At 53.4% G+C, this 17,052-nt stretch overlaps 1 protein-coding gene and 1 long non-coding RNA gene across 2 annotated transcripts in view; one reads left to right on the top strand and one right to left on the bottom strand.

The window, feature by feature from the left end:
- Positions 1-17,052, top strand: part of sspo (SCO-spondin) — a 57,884-nt gene that overhangs the window by 20,102 nt on the left and 20,730 nt on the right. The window contains 45 exon segments of the mRNA XM_057013155.1: positions 71-198; positions 377-497; positions 568-695; positions 765-906; positions 1,011-1,142; positions 1,685-1,865; positions 2,280-2,358; positions 2,453-2,474; positions 2,550-2,670; positions 2,761-2,974; positions 3,134-3,275; positions 3,760-3,978; positions 4,058-4,213; positions 4,628-4,774; positions 4,849-5,013; positions 5,096-5,287; positions 5,355-5,477; positions 5,613-5,742; positions 5,899-6,024; positions 6,154-6,239; positions 6,392-6,589; positions 6,663-6,833; positions 6,912-7,167; positions 7,254-7,300; positions 7,401-7,571; positions 9,095-9,229; positions 9,392-9,528; positions 9,601-9,695; positions 9,769-9,818; positions 11,026-11,196; positions 11,344-11,514; positions 11,585-11,664; positions 11,739-11,908; positions 12,085-12,131; positions 12,207-12,407; positions 12,803-12,973; positions 13,247-13,432; positions 13,498-13,600; positions 13,676-13,896; positions 14,130-14,300; positions 14,392-14,558; positions 14,664-14,809; positions 14,966-15,186; positions 15,277-15,303; positions 15,403-15,567. Coding sequence (XP_056869135.1) covers positions 71-198; positions 377-497; positions 568-695; positions 765-906; positions 1,011-1,142; positions 1,685-1,865; positions 2,280-2,358; positions 2,453-2,474; positions 2,550-2,670; positions 2,761-2,974; positions 3,134-3,275; positions 3,760-3,978; positions 4,058-4,213; positions 4,628-4,774; positions 4,849-5,013; positions 5,096-5,287; positions 5,355-5,477; positions 5,613-5,742; positions 5,899-6,024; positions 6,154-6,239; positions 6,392-6,589; positions 6,663-6,833; positions 6,912-7,167; positions 7,254-7,300; positions 7,401-7,571; positions 9,095-9,229; positions 9,392-9,528; positions 9,601-9,695; positions 9,769-9,818; positions 11,026-11,196; positions 11,344-11,514; positions 11,585-11,664; positions 11,739-11,908; positions 12,085-12,131; positions 12,207-12,407; positions 12,803-12,973; positions 13,247-13,432; positions 13,498-13,600; positions 13,676-13,896; positions 14,130-14,300; positions 14,392-14,558; positions 14,664-14,809; positions 14,966-15,186; positions 15,277-15,303; positions 15,403-15,567 — 6,432 coding nt within the window.
- Positions 14,655-15,840, bottom strand: LOC130513893 (uncharacterized). The gene is made up of 2 exons (XR_008946856.1): positions 15,378-15,840; positions 14,655-15,279 (listed from the first exon to the last, which is right to left on the bottom strand). It is a non-coding gene; the product is annotated as an uncharacterized LOC130513893 (long non-coding RNA).

Genomic DNA, 17,052 nt, shown 5'->3' with positions numbered 1-17,052 from the left:
GCCCTATTGTTGTTTATTTCCTGTGAAACGTTAAAGGATCACACACAGCTTGATCTGTTGTCGTGTTCAGGTGACTGTTGGGCTCCACTGGGGGTTCAGTTCCTCCCAGATTCCAGCTTTAGTGCCTCATCCCAGCAGATGGGTCACCCTCCCGAGGCAGGTCGCCTCCATGGGTGGGACCCCCACAGAGACCTCCAGGTAGTCTCAGGATCTGCTGCACAACATCTCACAACATCTCAATAGGTCATCATATGTCCAGCTGTAGTCTGAATTTAGTTCCTGCATCTTATTGATTTTACTGTGAGGCCCAGGTTAAATCGGAATAGATGCCAGAAATATGGATTCCTGTGGCTACTTAGAAGGGTTCTATACACAGGGCTGGAGTCCAGAACCTGAGAACTATAAGGACCTCCCTGTGCGGAGGCCCGATGGACCGAGCAGCCACACACAGAGTCCCTACCTGCAGGTAGACCTGCTGAGGAGCCACAACATCACTGGTGAGGGTTTGTCTTTGGACACATTATATCCTGCATGTCTGAGGTGACGGAGATGTTGGCCCCCTCTCAGGTGTGCTCTCCCAGGGTGGAGGGCTATTTGGCACCTTTGTATCCAGCTTCTTCCTCCAGTTCAGCCAAGACGGTCGTCAGTGGTACACAATTAAAGAGCTCGTTACCGATGCCCGGCCCAGAGCCAAGGTCAGTCACTAACCCGTCGGACACTGTCGGCCTTGTCTGATGCTCTGTGGCTTGTTGTTCTCCGTGTAGATTTTTCTTGGTAACCATGACGACCAGGGCGTGGCAGAGGTCCACCTGGACAGGATGGTGTCGGCACAGTTTGTACGGCTGCTTCCGCATGACTTCCACAACGGCATCTACCTGCGTCTGGAGATCATGGGCTGTGGAGATGGTATTTCTGTCCAGCTCGCCTCTGTTGCTGCTACTTTGAGCCTAAAATGTTCTCCTCCCAACGGAGGTCATCAAATGTTGACCCCCCTACCTGGCTGTCCTCAGTCCACCCAGGAGGTCGCTGCAGACCCACGGAGTTCCGCTGTGACAATGGTGGTTGCGTCCCAGCAGGTGAACTGGGCGTCGTGTGTGATGGGTTCGATAACTGTGGAGATGGATCGGATGAGAAAGACTGCGGTAATTCCAAACCTAGCGCACGTGATAGATAATAGCGCACGTGATAGATAATATCTATTATTACTCAGGCTTCCTTTGAAAACAGTGATAGAATACAGTAGCTGAAACACAAATGCTACTAATAGCAGCGTATATGCGAAATAGTTTATATGATATGAATGAAGCAGTTAAACCGGAGGGTGAACGGGGGTCACGGGGACGTGCACAGTTATAGACACTATAACTATATAATTATAGATATTTTATGTAATATAAGAGCCTTGGAGTCCAGCAGTAATCTGTAAGAAAGATAAATAAATGATGAATCTAGAAAACAAATCAGCTGAAATATTTAAATTAAGTCTCAGACAGAATAATAAATGATGGAATAATTCTAAATTAATGTAATTGTTGAAGTTCTGAACAACTTTTTTATCACCTTTTGCTCATGAAAATCTCACCATCAATAATGAAACATTAAATTCTTCCTTCTCTTTTGCTTGGTAGCATTTGTACATCACTCATAGCATAATAAAATATTCCGCTGCTTCCGACTGTTGCAGGCGTCCAGCCGTCCACAACATCTTCCAGTCCACCCAGTTGCCCAGCGGGTCAGTTCTCTTGCCCCCCACCAGGGGGCTGCATTCCAGCAGACCTGCGCTGTGACGGGACCCCACACTGTCCCAGAGGAGAGGACGAACGCGGCTGTGAGCCTCACCACAGGTTCAGCACCCCGTCAGACAGGTGACACCCCTGGGAGGGAGGGAGGGGTGGGTGGAAGGGTGGATGGAGGGAGGGAGGGAGGGAGGGGCAGAGGGAGGGAGGGAGGGAGGGGTGGAGGGAGGGGTGGGTGGAAGGGTGGATGGAGGGAGGGGTGGGTGGAGGGAGGGAGGGGTAGAGCGGGGGGTGGAGGGAGGGAGGGAGGGAGGGGTGGGTGGATGGAGGGAGGGAGGGGTAGAGCGGGGGGTGGAGGGAGGGGTGGGTGGATGGAGGGAGGGAGGGAGGGAGGGAGGGGCGGATGGAGGGTTAGATGATATATAGATGGATAGAAGAGGGTATAAAGCGATTTTTCTTGTTTATATTTGCTGTCTGTAATATGAAGAGCACAAAATGCCTTTTTGGGATTTTCTCTGTCTTCCCGGCGTGCCGACCTCCCAGACCCCCCCCCCAGAGCCCCACTCCAGCCCCCCTCAGGACTCCGTCACTGGCGGGTGTCACCCGTCCTTCGACCACCTCAGTAAGGAGACGAGCCTCATCAGCTCCTCCACGTCTAGTTTGACGTGTGCGTGTTGTTGCAGGGGTCATTTAAGCATTTCCTTTTCCATCCACAGGGTGGCGCTGCAGGACCTGCAGGTATGGGTGTGTTCGTCCTATCACATGGTGCCGACAGAATGCTTTTGCAATGTTAATGGGCTTTTGATGTGGAAGGAACCTGCTCGTCTCCTCTGGGACTGGAGGACGGGAGAGTTCGATATGGTCAGCTGACCTCCTCCTCCCATCGTGAAAACAACCCTGCTGATGCTGGACGTCTGAACATCATCCCAAATGTGTGAGTGTTCCTCTTCTCCTGGTAACTCCACATTATTGGATGGCTTTTACATGACTTAGAAGCCAATATTCAGCTCCGGCTTCCCTACAGTCCCGTGATGGAGCCTGGGTGGAGCCCCGTGCCCTCAGATCCACAGCCATATTTTCAGGTGGACTTCCTGGAGCCCACCTGGGTGTCAGGGGTGGTGACTCAGGGCAGTGGACCCAAGTTGGGTTACCTGACTAAATATCGGCTGGCGTCCGCCATGCAGAGCAGTGCCTTCACAGACTACACTGAGGATGGGAAGCCTGGGAGTCCTGCTCAGGTGCGAGCTCGGCTCACTTCATTGGTTCATTAATAATTGCTGTAGATTATTTAATACATAATTACCTCCTGTATTCTACTCAAGACAAAGTGTTTGACTATCATGTTATTACACGTTAGAATCAAAAAAAGGAGAAAACCAAGTGACTGTGTCCTGTAGGTGTTTGAGGTGAGGATGCTGGGCAGGACCCCTGTGACCCGCTGGCTGGGTCGCTTGGTCAGCGCACGATATCTGCGCCTCATCCCAGTGGAGTTCAGGCACGACTTCTATCTGAGAGTGGAGATCCTTGGCTGCACAGGAGGTGAAGAACGTGTCTGTTGCCCTTACTGACAAGCTCATCCTGCCCTATCACGTGGAGATCTGGTGACGCCCAGCTGTGGGCCCACACGGTCCCCTAAAGTACCCGTGCAGCGCTAGGGGAGCGTTAGCTTGTGTGCTCAGTGGAGCCTGTTGTCTCTGATGTAGACCAGACCAGGACCCCTCTGAGGAGATCAGCTGTGGTCAGGCCTCATCGCACCTTGAATGGAGTTTTAATGGAAAGAAAATAAAATGAATCACGATGCAACTCCACCGAGGAGGAAGTGATAAAAGATGGATGGATGGATGAATAATTTAGTTTTCATCACAACAATATACACGATGCGAATACGCCTCGTCGGACCTTATTATCCACCACAGAGGGGAAAATGTAGTCAGCCCTTATAAAGTCATCCTCAGACTGTTTTATATCATGATAATAATGTAATTACTTATTAACATCTCATTCTAATCACCTACATCTTTAGGTACAGCTCCGACCAGAGGCCCTCCAGGTCTGCAGAACCAGACCATCTCCTCTGGGAGACCAGGTATCCATGATGGGCTAACAACCGGGCCCCCTGGCCTCCAAACCTCCAGTTCCCTAGCTGGCCAGCCTGGTGTGGTGACCCCAGGGTTCACAGGTCACCCTGGGCTGCACCGGACAACGTTCCCTTCTGGAAGACCTGGACTACACACTACCACAGGTGGAAAACCCCATTCTCAATGGTTTCTATCCAATGTCCTTTTCCTGTAGGTTTGTCTTTAATGTTTGTGGGTTTTTAGCTGCTTTGCTTGTTGCAACTCCCCATGATGACGGTCTTCCAAGAGTGCTTTGTGTCGACGGCCAGTTCGCATGCTGGTCATTCGGCTGTGTGGACTCCAAACGGGTGTGCGATGGCAAACGGGACTGTTTAGATGGGTCAGATGAAGAACGCTGTGGTGAGTGTCAGCCATGATGATGCCATGATGATGCCATGATGATGCCATGATGATGGCATGATGATGGCATGATGATGGCATGATGATGGCATGATGATGGCCTGATGATGGCATGATGATGCCATGATGATGGCATGATGATGCCATGATGATGCCATGATGATGGCCTGATGATGGCATGATGATGCCATGATGATGGCATGATGATGCCGCCATGATGATGCCATGATGATGGCATGATGATGGCATGATGATGGCATGATGATGCCATGATGATGCCATGATGATGGCATGATGATGGCATGATGATGCCATGATGATGCCATGATGATGCCAGGATGATGCCATGATGATGCCATGATGATGGCAGCGATAACAGTGGGCCGTTAGACTAATGAGCTCTGGTGTTCTCAGGAGCCAGCACACCACCCCCCACCCCTCAGACCCCCAGTCCCTGCTCTTCCAAACAGTTTTCCTGTGCCAGTGGGGAGTGTGTTCACCTGGACCGCAGATGTGACCTCCAGAGGGACTGTGTCGACGGCTCGGACGAGAAAGACTGCAGTAAGTGTTCAGTGTGTTCAGTAAAGACAGTCCTCAGGACACTGTGAGACATGTCCACATCTCTTCTCCTGCAGTAGACTGCATCATGTCCTCCTGGACGGCATGGAGCTCATGCAGCGTGTCCTGTGGTCTGGGTTCTCTGTTCCGACAGAGGGACATTCTGAGGGAAGCTGTTCCTGGAGGTTCCTGTGGTGGAGCTCAGTTTGATAGTCGAGCGTGTTTCCCTCGAGCTTGTCCAGGTTGGTTCATGAGCCCTTCAGAAACATCTGTTCCTCGATTGCACGGTGAGCTCAGCCTCATTCGCAGCACTTTCTCGTGCAGTTGACGGCCGCTGGTCGGAGTGGACGCAGTGGTCCGAGTGTGACGCTCGCTGTGGAGGCGGAGTCAGCCAGAGGAACAGAACCTGCTCGGCTCCTCCCCCTAAAAACGGTGGCCGGGAATGTGAGGGGATGATGCTGCAGACTCGAAGCTGCAACAGCGAGCCCTGTACCCAGGATGCTGGCACGAGCACCGGTGACTGGAGCTGTGCGACCTGTAAAAAGCCGTATGAGCAGGAGGATAACCAGATGTGTGTGTGCAGGCTGCAGCCACGGAATGGTGCTGGTCACTGAGGCCGACTGTCAGGCTGGGAAGGTGGAGCCTTGTCTTCCAACATGTTCACAGCTCAGCTTCCCCACGAACTGCACTGCAGCTTGTGAAGTGGGTAAGACAAATGTGGCTGTGATCGGAGCTGGAACCTTTCATTCAGTCCTTCAAAGAACATCAAATATAAAAGATGAACGGCAGGTTTGTTCCAATAAGTGACTGCAGCGTGCTGAGGCTGTCCTTGCTCCTCCAGGATGTCGCTGTCCCCACGGTTGGTTTCTTCAGGGGGGTCAATGTGTGAACGCCAGCCAGTGCTTGTGTCCCTGGGATGGACGAACGCTGCAGCCAGGACAGACGGTCCGCAGGGACCATTGTACCACATGGTGGGAAACACAATCTTTTGATGGCAATTCTAAAATTAGATTTGATTAAATTAGTGCTTTCCAAACGCCGCCCGGCCAGGAAAGTAGATTTGGACGTTTAGCTTCAGGTTTCAAAATACGAAGAGAAGAAAGCAAATGTGCTGGTGGCTCCCTCAGTGTGTGCAGGGATGGACGAGCCGCCTGTGACAACTCCAGCTGCGTGTCCACGTGTCAGTGGTCGTCTTGGTCTTCGTGGTCGCCGTGTGGAGTCACCTGTGGTCTGGGGCTGCAACAGCGCTACAGGTGCTGCCCTTTTTGTTCTGCTCAACGTTGCAGTATCCTTGTTTCAGTCTTCATGTTTCCACATGTTTCTGCTCCTTTTTGAGGGACGTCTTCACCCATCTGCTGCTGGCATCATTGTTTTTACGGCAGGTCTCCCGTGAACCCAGCTGTCGGACCCCAGCCCTGTCCAGGGGACACTTCTGAGGCCCGCCGCTGCTTCACACCTTGCACCCTCGGTAAATGCCCCTAACCCCAGGCTGTGACTCACCCTAACCCTAAGCCTTGAGTGGACATTACCTCTTTATTCTCTCTTCTATTAAATATTGAACCCCAGAAAAGTCACCTTTCTCCAACCTTTTCCCACATTCATTGTCGGTCTCCCGCCCAGATTTGGCAGATGGAGCGTGGAGTAAATGGACCAGCTGGTCGGACTGCAGTCAGACGTGTTTCAACCACGTAAACGATGTCGGGCTCAGACGACGTTTCCGCAGCTGCAATAACACACTGGCAGCTCCTCCCGATGGAAGCTCCAGCTGCTTTGGAGACAGTGAGGAGCAAGAGCCTTGCAACACTGTTCAGTGTCCAGGTGACTCTGACAGACCTTCACTCCTCAAATGTGATGATGTCAATCTGATATCAACACTGATTTCATGTTTCAGTAAATGGAGGCTGGTCAGCATGGTCTGAGTGGTCCAACTGTTCATCTCAATGTGACTCCGGTGATCAAATTCGAGAGCGATTTTGTGATTCACCTTCTGCTCTGCATGGTGGTAGCAAATGCCCGGGGCCACACATCCAGACCAGAGACTGTAACGCCCACGCCTGCTCAGGTACCTGCTGCTACGCCCACGACCTTGCTGCACAGCAGCGAGCAAACGTGCATGAACGTGCTGTGTTTGCCCCCTCAGGTGCATGTCCACAGGGCATGGTGTTCATGACAGCAGCTGAGTGTGAGGCTCAGGGGGGGGCGTGTCCACGGGTGTGCCTGGACATGACTGTCTCCGAGGTGCAGTGCGCCACCTCCTGCTATGATGGCTGCTACTGCGCTCCAGGCTTCTACCTGCTCAACAGGAGCTGTGTGCCTCTGGCTCAGTGTCCGTGCTACCACCAGGGGGAGCTGTATAGCGCTAACACCACCTTCCCCGTTGATGCCTGCAATAACTGGTACGGTCTAATCCTACAGTGGGACATAGAGAACCTATATGGAATATAAATAGATGTCCTAAATTGGATCTTTGTTTCTAAAACAGCACGTGTGCTGATGGTGAAATGGCGTGTGGCTCGTCTCCCTGCCCCGGTGAGGAACAGACGTCGGGAAGATGATTACCCACTCTGTCGGTTCTTGATTCCTGCTGACTTCTGTTTATGATTCTGCTTCTTGTATACGTGGTCCATAGTGGACTGTGGCTGGAGCAGCTGGACCCAATGGAGCACATGCAGTCGAACGTGTGACGTCGGAGTCAGACGGCGTTATCGATCGGGAACCAGCCCCCCTGCTGCTTCTGGTGGTCAACCCTGCAAAGGGGACAGAGTTGGGATTGATACATGTAGCATTGAACCCTGCATCGGTCAGTTTGTGATTAGCAGCCGCCGGCCTCCTGACCCTGACCCTAACCCTCACCCTAACCCTGACCCTAACCCTCACCTGACCCTCACCCTGACCCTGACCCTCACCCTCACCCTACCCTCACCCTCACCCTGACCCTCACCCTCACCCTGACCCTGACCCTGACCCTCACCCTAACCCTCACCCTCACTCTGACCCTACCCTGACCCTGACCCTGACCTGACCCTGACCCTGACCCTAACCCTGACCCTGACCCTCACCCTCACCCTCACTCTGACCCTAACCCTAACCCTGACCCTCACCCTCACCTCTGACCCTAACCCTGACCCTGACCCTCACCCTCACCCTCACTCTGACCCTAACCCTGACCCTGACCCTAAGCCTAACCCTCACCCTCACTCTGACCCTAACCCTGACCCTTACCCTGACCCTCACCCTCACCCTGACCCTAACCCTGACCCTGACCCTAACCCTAACCCTGACCCTAACCCTCACCCTCACCCTGACCCTAACCCTCACTCTGACCCTAACCCTCACCCTCACTCTGACCCTAACCCTGACCCTGACCCTAACCCTCACCCTCACTCTGACCCTAACCCTGACCCTTACCCTGACCCTCACCCTCACTCTGACCCTAACCCTGACCCTTACCCTTACCCTCACCCTTACCCTCACCCTAACCTCACCCTGACCCTGACCCTAACCCTGACCCTGACCCTAACCCTCACCCTCACCCTGACCCTAACCCTGACCCTCACTCTGACCCTCACCCTCACCCTCACTCTGACCCTGACCCTAACCCTCACCCTCACCCTCACTCTGACCCTGACCCTGACCCTAACCCTGACCCTCACCCTGACCCTCACCCTCACCCTCACTCTGACCCTGACCCTGACCCTCACCCTCACCCTCACTCTGACCCTGACCCTCACCCTCACCCTGACCCTCACCCTCACCCTGACCCTTACCCTCACTCTGACCCTGACCCTCACTCTGACCCTGACCCTCACCCTAACCCTGACCCTAACCCTGACCCTGACCCTTACCCTGACCCTCACCCTCACTCTGACCCTCACCCTCACCCTCACTCTGACCCTGACCCTAACCCTCACCCTCACCCTCACTCTGACCCTGACCCTGACCCTAACCCTGACCCTGACCCTCACTCTGACCCTGACCCTGACCCTCACCCTCACCCTCACTCTGACCCTGACCCTGACCCTCACCCTCACCCTCACTCTGACCCTGACCCTCACCCTCACCCTGACCCTGACCCTGACCCTGACCTCACCCTCACTCTGACCCTGACCCTCACCCTGACCCTGACCCTCACCTGACCCTGACCCTTACCCTGACCCTCACCCTCACCCTAACCCTGACCCTGACCCTGACCCTCACTCTGACCCTGACCCTAACTCTAACCCTGATCCTAACCCTGACCCTAAGACTGACCCTGACCCTAACCCTGACCCTAAGACTGACCCTAAGGGAGCCTGACGTGATGTAGCTGTGCTCTGTCTGAAGGCACAAAGGAGCCTTGGAGCCCGTGGTCAGAGTGTTCAGTGACCTGTGGAGGAGGGTACCGGTCCCGGACCCGAGGACCCATCCGAGTCCATGGCACTGTGCAGCAGTTCGGTGCCTGTAACCTGCAGCCCTGTGGTACCAAACATGATATAGAAAACGATATATGAGCTATGCTAAGAAAATCACAGATAGCTTTGTACTTTAAAGTTACTGTGAGTATTATGTGGATAAAATAAGGTGATAATTCAAATGTGGTTCCAAACGAAGGGATTTTTATAGGTCTCTGCTTGTCCTCAGACAACAGCACCGCGTGTCCTCCTGGACTGGACTGGAAACAGTGTGTGAGCGGACCAGTGTTTTGTTCCGATGTCACCATGGAGCTGCACAGGAACTGCACAGCAGGGTGCCAGTGTCCGCCCGGGACTCTGGTTCAGGTGTGTGGGGGCCTCACGCGTCACTATTGATCTGCTGGTGGCACCAACATGGCTGACGGGCTCCCATTTCAGGACGGAGTGTGCGTCCAAGGGTCCGACTGTCGCTGTGACATCAACGGACAGCAGCACCATCCGGGAGACACTGTCCTCACAGACTGCAGGACCTGGTAGGAACTGACTCCAGTCACTGGTTTTGGAGAATCATTCCAGCACCAACATGTCTGATGTGTCCACCTCTAGCAAATGTGCAGCGGGCCGGCTGGTGAACTGCTCTCAGACCGACTGTACCGGTACGCCCACGCCTCCTCCTCCTCCTATACCAGCAAATGTGTCTTTACGTGACAGTACCCACTTACCTGGCCCTGACCCTGACCCTGACCCTGGCCCTGGCCCTGACCCTGACCCTGACCTGGCCCTGGCCCTGACCCTGACCCTGGCCCTGACTCTGACCCTGGCCCTCACCCTCACCCTCACTCTGGCCCTGGCCCTGACCTGACCCTGACCCTGGCCCTGGCCCTGGCCCTGACCCTGGCCCTCACACTGACCCTGGCCCTGACCCTGACCCTGACCCTGGCTCTGGCCCTGGCCCTGACCTGACCCTGGCCCTGACCCTCACTCTGACCCTGGCCCTGACCCTAACCCTGACCCTGACCCTGACTCTGGCCCTGACCCTGACCCTTACCCTGGCCCTGGCCCTGGCCCTGACCCTGACCCTGACCCTTACCCTGACCCTCACCCTGACCCTCACCCTGACCCTTACCCTGACCCTCACCCTGACCCTTACCCTGACCCTCACTCTGACCCTGACCCTGGCCCTGACCCTGACCCTGACTCTGACCCTGGCCCTGACCCTGATTCTGACCCTGGCCCTCACCCTCACTCTGGCCCTGGCCCTGACCCTGACCCTGGCCCTGGCCCTGGCCCTGACCCTGACCCTAACCCTGGCCCTGGCCCTGACCCTGACCCTGATCCTGACCCTGACCCTGACCCACTTACCTTTAGCTTTTCCAGTCATCCTACAAAGATGGAGATCAATTATGTTCGACATTAGACATTTCTTTACATTGCATGACCTTAATGTTCTGATTAAAACCTTTCAGAACCACAGAACTCAGGTCTGTACTTTTGGCTGATAACCTCAGTATACAGAGGAGAACATGAGGTTATTACACGTACGTGCGTGATAGGCTGCATGGTAAACATGCTGATGATGCTATGCTAGTTACCTGAACATACTCTAGTCATAAAGCAGCTTTATTATGAGCTATTAGAACGAATAAATCATCAAATCAACAAAATGAAGTCAGTCTCTGCTGTCTGGTGACCATGTGATGTATTTAATTCATTAATGTAAAGGAAAGCCAATTATGTTTGACAAATGAGCTGCAAGGTTGCAAAGAGAATTTCATTTTAAATGCTAATATATGTTAAGTTAATAAATATAAGTAGACATCTATATAGAAATACATATATTAACCAGCCAGTGTTGTTCTCCAGCTGATGGCCCGTGGTCAGAATGGACTCCGTGGGGGGAATGTTCTGTATCGTGTGGAGTGGGTCTTCAGTCTCGATACAGGTTCTGTTTGGGTCTGCAGCCTTCTGAAAGTGGGCTTCCTTGTCTGGGCCCGCACAGAGAGGACCGAGTGTGCCGTTCAGCCCCGTGTGACCGTAGGTTTACCGTTAAATTCATCCGGGTTTTTGCCTTTCTGTCTTTTTTAACCCAAATCACATCAATTCTTGACTGCTTGCAAGGCGACCCGTGATTTTCCGGAAACATCAAAGGCCGTTCTGTTGCTGTGTGCGGACCTGTTTCAGGGGACGGAGGTTGGGGTCAGTGGAGCAACTGGACCGGGTGCACCAAGTCCTGTGGTGGGGGGATTCAGACCCGGCAGAGAGACTGTGACGCCCCTGTCCCAGAGGGGGAGGGGCGGTTCTGTGAAGGGCGGGGCACTGAGGTCGTCAGGTGTAACACCAATCACTGTCCCGGTGGGTGGGCGACTGTTGCACACCTGTGGAATCTTTCGTGCGCTATTTTAAAGATGTCGTGTGTTTCCAGTGGCGCCGTGCTCACTCGTCCCAGGAACAGTTTTCAGCAGCTGTGGACCATCCTGTCCTCGCTCCTGTGAGGACCTGGCTGTGGGTATTGGACACATTCAGGTTTCACCCCCGTCAATCACGTCTTTGTGGTGACTGAGAAATCTTGATTTCAGTTCTGTGAGTGGCGCTGTGAGCCAGGATGCTACTGCACAGAGGGACAGCTCCTGTCCGCTAATGGGACAGTGTGTGTGGACAGAGAAGAATGTCCCTGCCTGGACCTCAGTACAGGACATATGCTGGAGCCAGGAGAGACCACCGAAGCCCCCGATGGGTGTAACAACTGGTGAACACAAACGATTTTAACTTGCAAACCATCAACATCTAAACACCTAAAGTGGTTTCACGCACGTTTATGGATCAGCCGTTTTTCTCCGCTGTAACCAGATGTTTTAGACCAGATGCTTCTTAAATGGACAGCAGACTTTATTAGAAAATGCTGTGAATTTGTCTTTGAACCAGCACCTGTGAGCGAGGAAGGCTGAACTGCTCCAGAGAGCCCTGTCCTGGTGAGAACAGCACCCACATCCACAGAAACCCACACATTTGTCGGTGAAAGCCTGACGCCTGATGCCTCCCACCAGTGACAGGTGGTTGGTGTGAGTGGTCAGACTGGACTCCCTGCACCAGGACCTGTGGAGCTGAATCTGTGACCCGCTACAGGAGCTGCAGCTGTCCCGAGCCCAGAGCAGGAGGAGCGTCCTGCTCGGGGCTCCAGGAATTGCACAATGGGATTGGAGTTCAAATCCAGAGACAGCCCTGCCCTGTCGTCGTCCTCTGTCCAGGTCAGAGCTCCAACCACGAGCAGAGATCTTACCATGGCCTCATTTTCATGGTATTCCATGTTTTCAAATGAGGGAAAGTTTAAAGCAGCATCAGCAGCAGATCGGCGTGGACAGCCGCTGGTCGTGCACGTGCCCGTTCGTGCACGTGACCGTTCAGCAGCCGTTTCTCTGGCTGATGGAGAGAAATGTTCCTCCCGTTGCTGCTTCCCTTCCTGTGTTGAGCTGATTTAAAATCTGACTGACTGAAGGCTTTAATGTCTAATTGATTATGTCACACGGAGCTTTAGAATATTCTGTTGCCTTAAACTGTTGCTGTGTGACAGTATTAAGGACTTGATCGCATTATTTCTGATGAGCCTGTTGGCCTCCTCACTGGTTCTTCTCACCGGTCCTAGTGCACGGCTCCTGGAGCCACTGGTCGCCCTGGTCGGAGTGCCACGCATGTGCTGGGCTCTCCGCTCGGACCAGAGAATGCACCAGCCCGCCCAGCAGATTTGGTGGTCTGCCCTGCCTGGGAGAGCGCAGGCAAAGTCACGGTTGCCATGACAACTTCACAGTCTGCTCAGGTTTGCATTACAATGACTGCAGCTTTAGAATCTTTAAACTTCTAAAATGCTCGACTGACTGGGACGCGTCCTGTCCGTCCTCGTGTTCCTCCCTCTTCAACAAAATCGTTTTCTTTAACTTTTGATCCATTTCCGTCTCCACCCACCATTTAATTTTAATATCGAGGCTTTCTTCCGTGTCACCTCTTTAATTTCAAGCCACAGTAGCTTTAAAACGTCCTCTGGACCTTCAAAGATTTGGTCTTTCTGCTAAACTTCCTTCTGCGCCTGCAGACTGTGGTGGACAGGAAGAATGGCCTTGTGGGAAACCTTGTCCGCGCTCCTGTTCGGATTTCCATGGTGACACGGAGTGCTTGGATTCTCCTGGTTGCCAAAAGACCTGTGGTTGTCCGGGGGACCTGGTTCTCCAGGACGGAGCGTGCATCTCCAGGGAAGAGTGTCGATGCAACGCTGCTTCCGGTCAGTTCAGGATCTGCTAATCCTCCAGTAATCAGGCAAAGCTTCATTTCTTCTAACTCCAACAGTGATGATGGTGGAGCGGCTGGAGTCCAGCAACACCTCGTGGCCCAACGGGTCCGACTGGTCTGTGAATCCTGGAGAGAGCGTCGCCGATGACTGTAGAAACTGGTAAAAACCTTCATTTTTTGAAGTAAAAGACTCCATATTAGACGTGTTGTTCTGACATTTCCTCTACAATCTCAGTACGTGTGAGGGTGGAGTCCTTTGGTGTCAGTCTGTACCTGGTTGCTATGGTGATGGTGGCTGGGGCCAGTGGGGGGCCTGGACCAACTGTTCCCTTCCTTGTGGAGGAGGAGTCATGTTCAGGAGGCGCCAGTGTGATAACCCGCCCCCTCAGAATGGTGGGAGGGGCTGCCCGGGAGCCGTGCAACAGCAGGAAGACTGCAACACACACCTGTGCAGAGGTTGGCTCCTCCCCCTGCTCTCCTGTCCAATCACAAACCATTTAGAGCAGCTTTGAACAGCTTCGCTTCACCTGTGGCTTTATTGGCGTTTTCAGACATTCGTTAATTCGTAAACATCACGTTGATGATTGATCAATCTTAGATAAACACGTTATTAAGAGTAGATCACATTTGTACACATGAAAGGATTTTATTCAAACGTTACGGCCAGTGATGCGTCATCTGTCCTCCAGACCCCGCGGGGCCGTGGCTCCCCTGGTCCCCCTGGTCCCCCTGGTCCCCCTGGTCCGTGTGTTCGGTCAGCTGTGGCGGGGGACAACAGCAGCGCCGGCGCTCCTGCATCTCGCCACCTTGCAGCGGTTTGAGGCAGCAGAGCAAAACCTGTAACAGCCACGTCTGTCTGGGTAAACGGGGAATTCCAGGTTCTTGTGTTTAAAGATCAGAGTTATTTCAACCTGGTCCGAATGTCTCCTGTGTCTCTGTCCTGGTGTTCAGAGGTGGGATGTCCCCCCGGCAGGCTCTACCGGGAGTGTGAGCGGGGCGAAGGTTGTCCCTTTAATTGTGCTCAGGTCAGTCTGAGGGAAGGGTGCTACTCGGACGGCTGTGAGGAAGGCTGCCACTGCCCTCTGCACACCTACCACCACGCTGGAGTCTGTCTGCAGGTCCCGTATCAGTTATACGGTGGAGAAGACGATGTTCTCTGAAGCTTTGATGCTCTGATCAGTGTCAGCGTGTCTTGAAATGAGCTGTTTGGTTGCACCTTTTAGGAATGTCCGTGTTTGGTGGACGAGGACTTGGTGGCGTTACTCCAGAGTGTTTCGGTGACGCCCGTCTCACCTCTGATCCTCCTTAACATCTCTGAGGGAGCAGAGCTTCATTCTGGAGATACGTTGCTTCATGACTGCAGCTCCTGGTGAGCAAAAGTTTCTTCATATAACCAATGAAACGCAGTTTGGACAAGGACAAGGATCTTCTGCTGCTCACCCTGATGCAGATTTGTGTCTACAGATGATTTTGACGTTGATGAGCAGTTTTGGTGCTGGGTTAAGTTTCCATGTATTTCCTGTAGTGGCTGTGAACATGGCAGATGGAACTGTTCCCTACAACATTGTCCTGTAGATGGTGGGCTGTCCCCCTGGAGCTCCTGGAGCTCCTGTTCTCTGTCTTGTGGAGGTTTAGGCCTAAAGACCCGAACTAGGGCCTGCTCTGAGCCAGCACCAGCCCACGGAGGGAAAGACTGCCGGGGACCGAGGCAAGAGACCACCTTTTGCCAGGCCCCTCACTGCCAAGGTGCAAGGACTTGTCTAAGTAGAGCGCAGTACTTGAACGTTCCATGGTGCTAACATCTCCATGTAACACGATTATTTCCTGTGATCGTAGGACCTACCGAAGAGCCAATGTTGCCAGGTGACACTTAGTAGCATCTTTTTCTTATTCATGTATCTGCAATTGTCTTTTCTCACATTGCTGCTGAAACTCACCTGTTTCTCTGTCCATGTTCTCTAGATGATGATTTTGGTTTCTCCTCATGGTCGTCATGGAGTCCCTGTAGTAAGACCTGCACCACGACGGGAAGCCCAGCCGTGAAGTCCCGCCAGCGCCAGTGTGGGACACCACCCTGCTCAGGGGGCTCTCATCAGGAGAAGGCCTGCAACCTTTTTCAATGTCCAGGTGTGAATGTGGACGTCCTGTTTGCTCCACCCACCACACATGGGGTCCCACCGGCTGGCACCGTGGCAGAGTGCACCAATACGGTCACGGTTTCTGTCTCCACATGAGCACCAATACGCAACGATGCAAAGCAGCAAATGTCTCAGCTCTCAGCTAATGTCACCGACTGGGGAGGAGGCAGGCTGGGAAGAGGGATGTCATCAGGCTGGGAAGAGGGATGTCATCAGGCTGGGAAGAGGGATGTCATCAGGCTGGGAAGAGGGATGTCATCAGGCTGGGAAGAGGGATGTCATCAGCCTGATAAATAATGAACGGCTGTGACAGGGATGGAAGATATTATCTATTAGCAAATTCTGATCACGAGCCCCAAATACCCCAAAGGCCCCGCGAGCATTGCTAGGGAGGGGGTGGGGGTGGGGAGTGGGGGGGAGCTGAGGCGAAAATGGGAACTGAGAGGCTGTTACTTAGCAACCAGGAGCCAAACCGTGAGCTTGTCTGCTTTAGTGTCCCTGCTGAATTTATTCACTGTTTCATTTTCTCAAACTTTTCTCACAAGTTTCTCCAGTTTCATTTTTCATTCGGAGCCAAATTATAGCTGCAGCAGAGCTTTGGTGCTCAGCGTCAACTGGGCAGCGTGAATGCACAGAACCCTGACCCTGACCCTAACCCCCAAACCCTAACCCTGACCCTAACCCTAACCCCCTAACCCTAACCCTGACCCTAACCCCCTAACCCTGACCCTGACCCTGACCCTAACCCCCTAACCCTGACCCTAACCCTGACCCTAACCCCCTAACCCTGACCCTGACCCTGACCCTAACCCCCTAACCCTGACCCTAACCCTAACCCTAACCCCCTAACCCTGACCCTGACCCTAACCCTGACCCTAACCCCCTAACCCTGACCTGACCCTAACCCTAACCCCCTAACCCTAACCCTAACCCCTAACCCTGACCCTAACCCTGACCCTAACCCTGACCCTAACCCTGACCCTAACCCTAACCTAACCCTCTAACCCTAACCCTAACCCGACCCTAACCCCCTAACCCTGACCCTAACCCTGACCCTAACTCTGACCCTAACCCCCTGACCCTGACCCTAACCTGACCCTAACCCTAACCCTCTAACCCCCTGACCATCTAACCCTAACCCTCTAACCCTAACCCTGACCCTAACCCTCTAACCCTCTAACCTTAACCCTCTAACCTTAACCCTCTAACCCTAACCCTAACCCCCTAACCCTGACCCCCTAACCCTAACCCTCTAACCCCCTGACCCTCTAACCCTAACCCTCTAACCCTAACCCTCTAACCCTAACCCTCTAACCCTAACCCTAACCCTCTAACCCTAACCCCCTGACCCTGACCCTAACCCTAACCCTCTAACCTTAACCCTCTAACCCTAACCCTAACCCTCTAACCCTACCCTCTAACCCTCACCCTCTAACCCTGACCCTAACCCTCTAATCCTCTAACCCTCTAACCC

The sequence above is a fragment of the Takifugu flavidus genome, chromosome 17 (genome assembly GCF_003711565.1).
Source record: "Takifugu flavidus isolate HTHZ2018 chromosome 17, ASM371156v2, whole genome shotgun sequence".
Lineage (NCBI taxonomy): Eukaryota > Metazoa > Chordata > Actinopteri > Tetraodontiformes > Tetraodontidae > Takifugu > Takifugu flavidus.
This window is presented reverse-complemented; position numbering and strand designations above follow the sequence as displayed.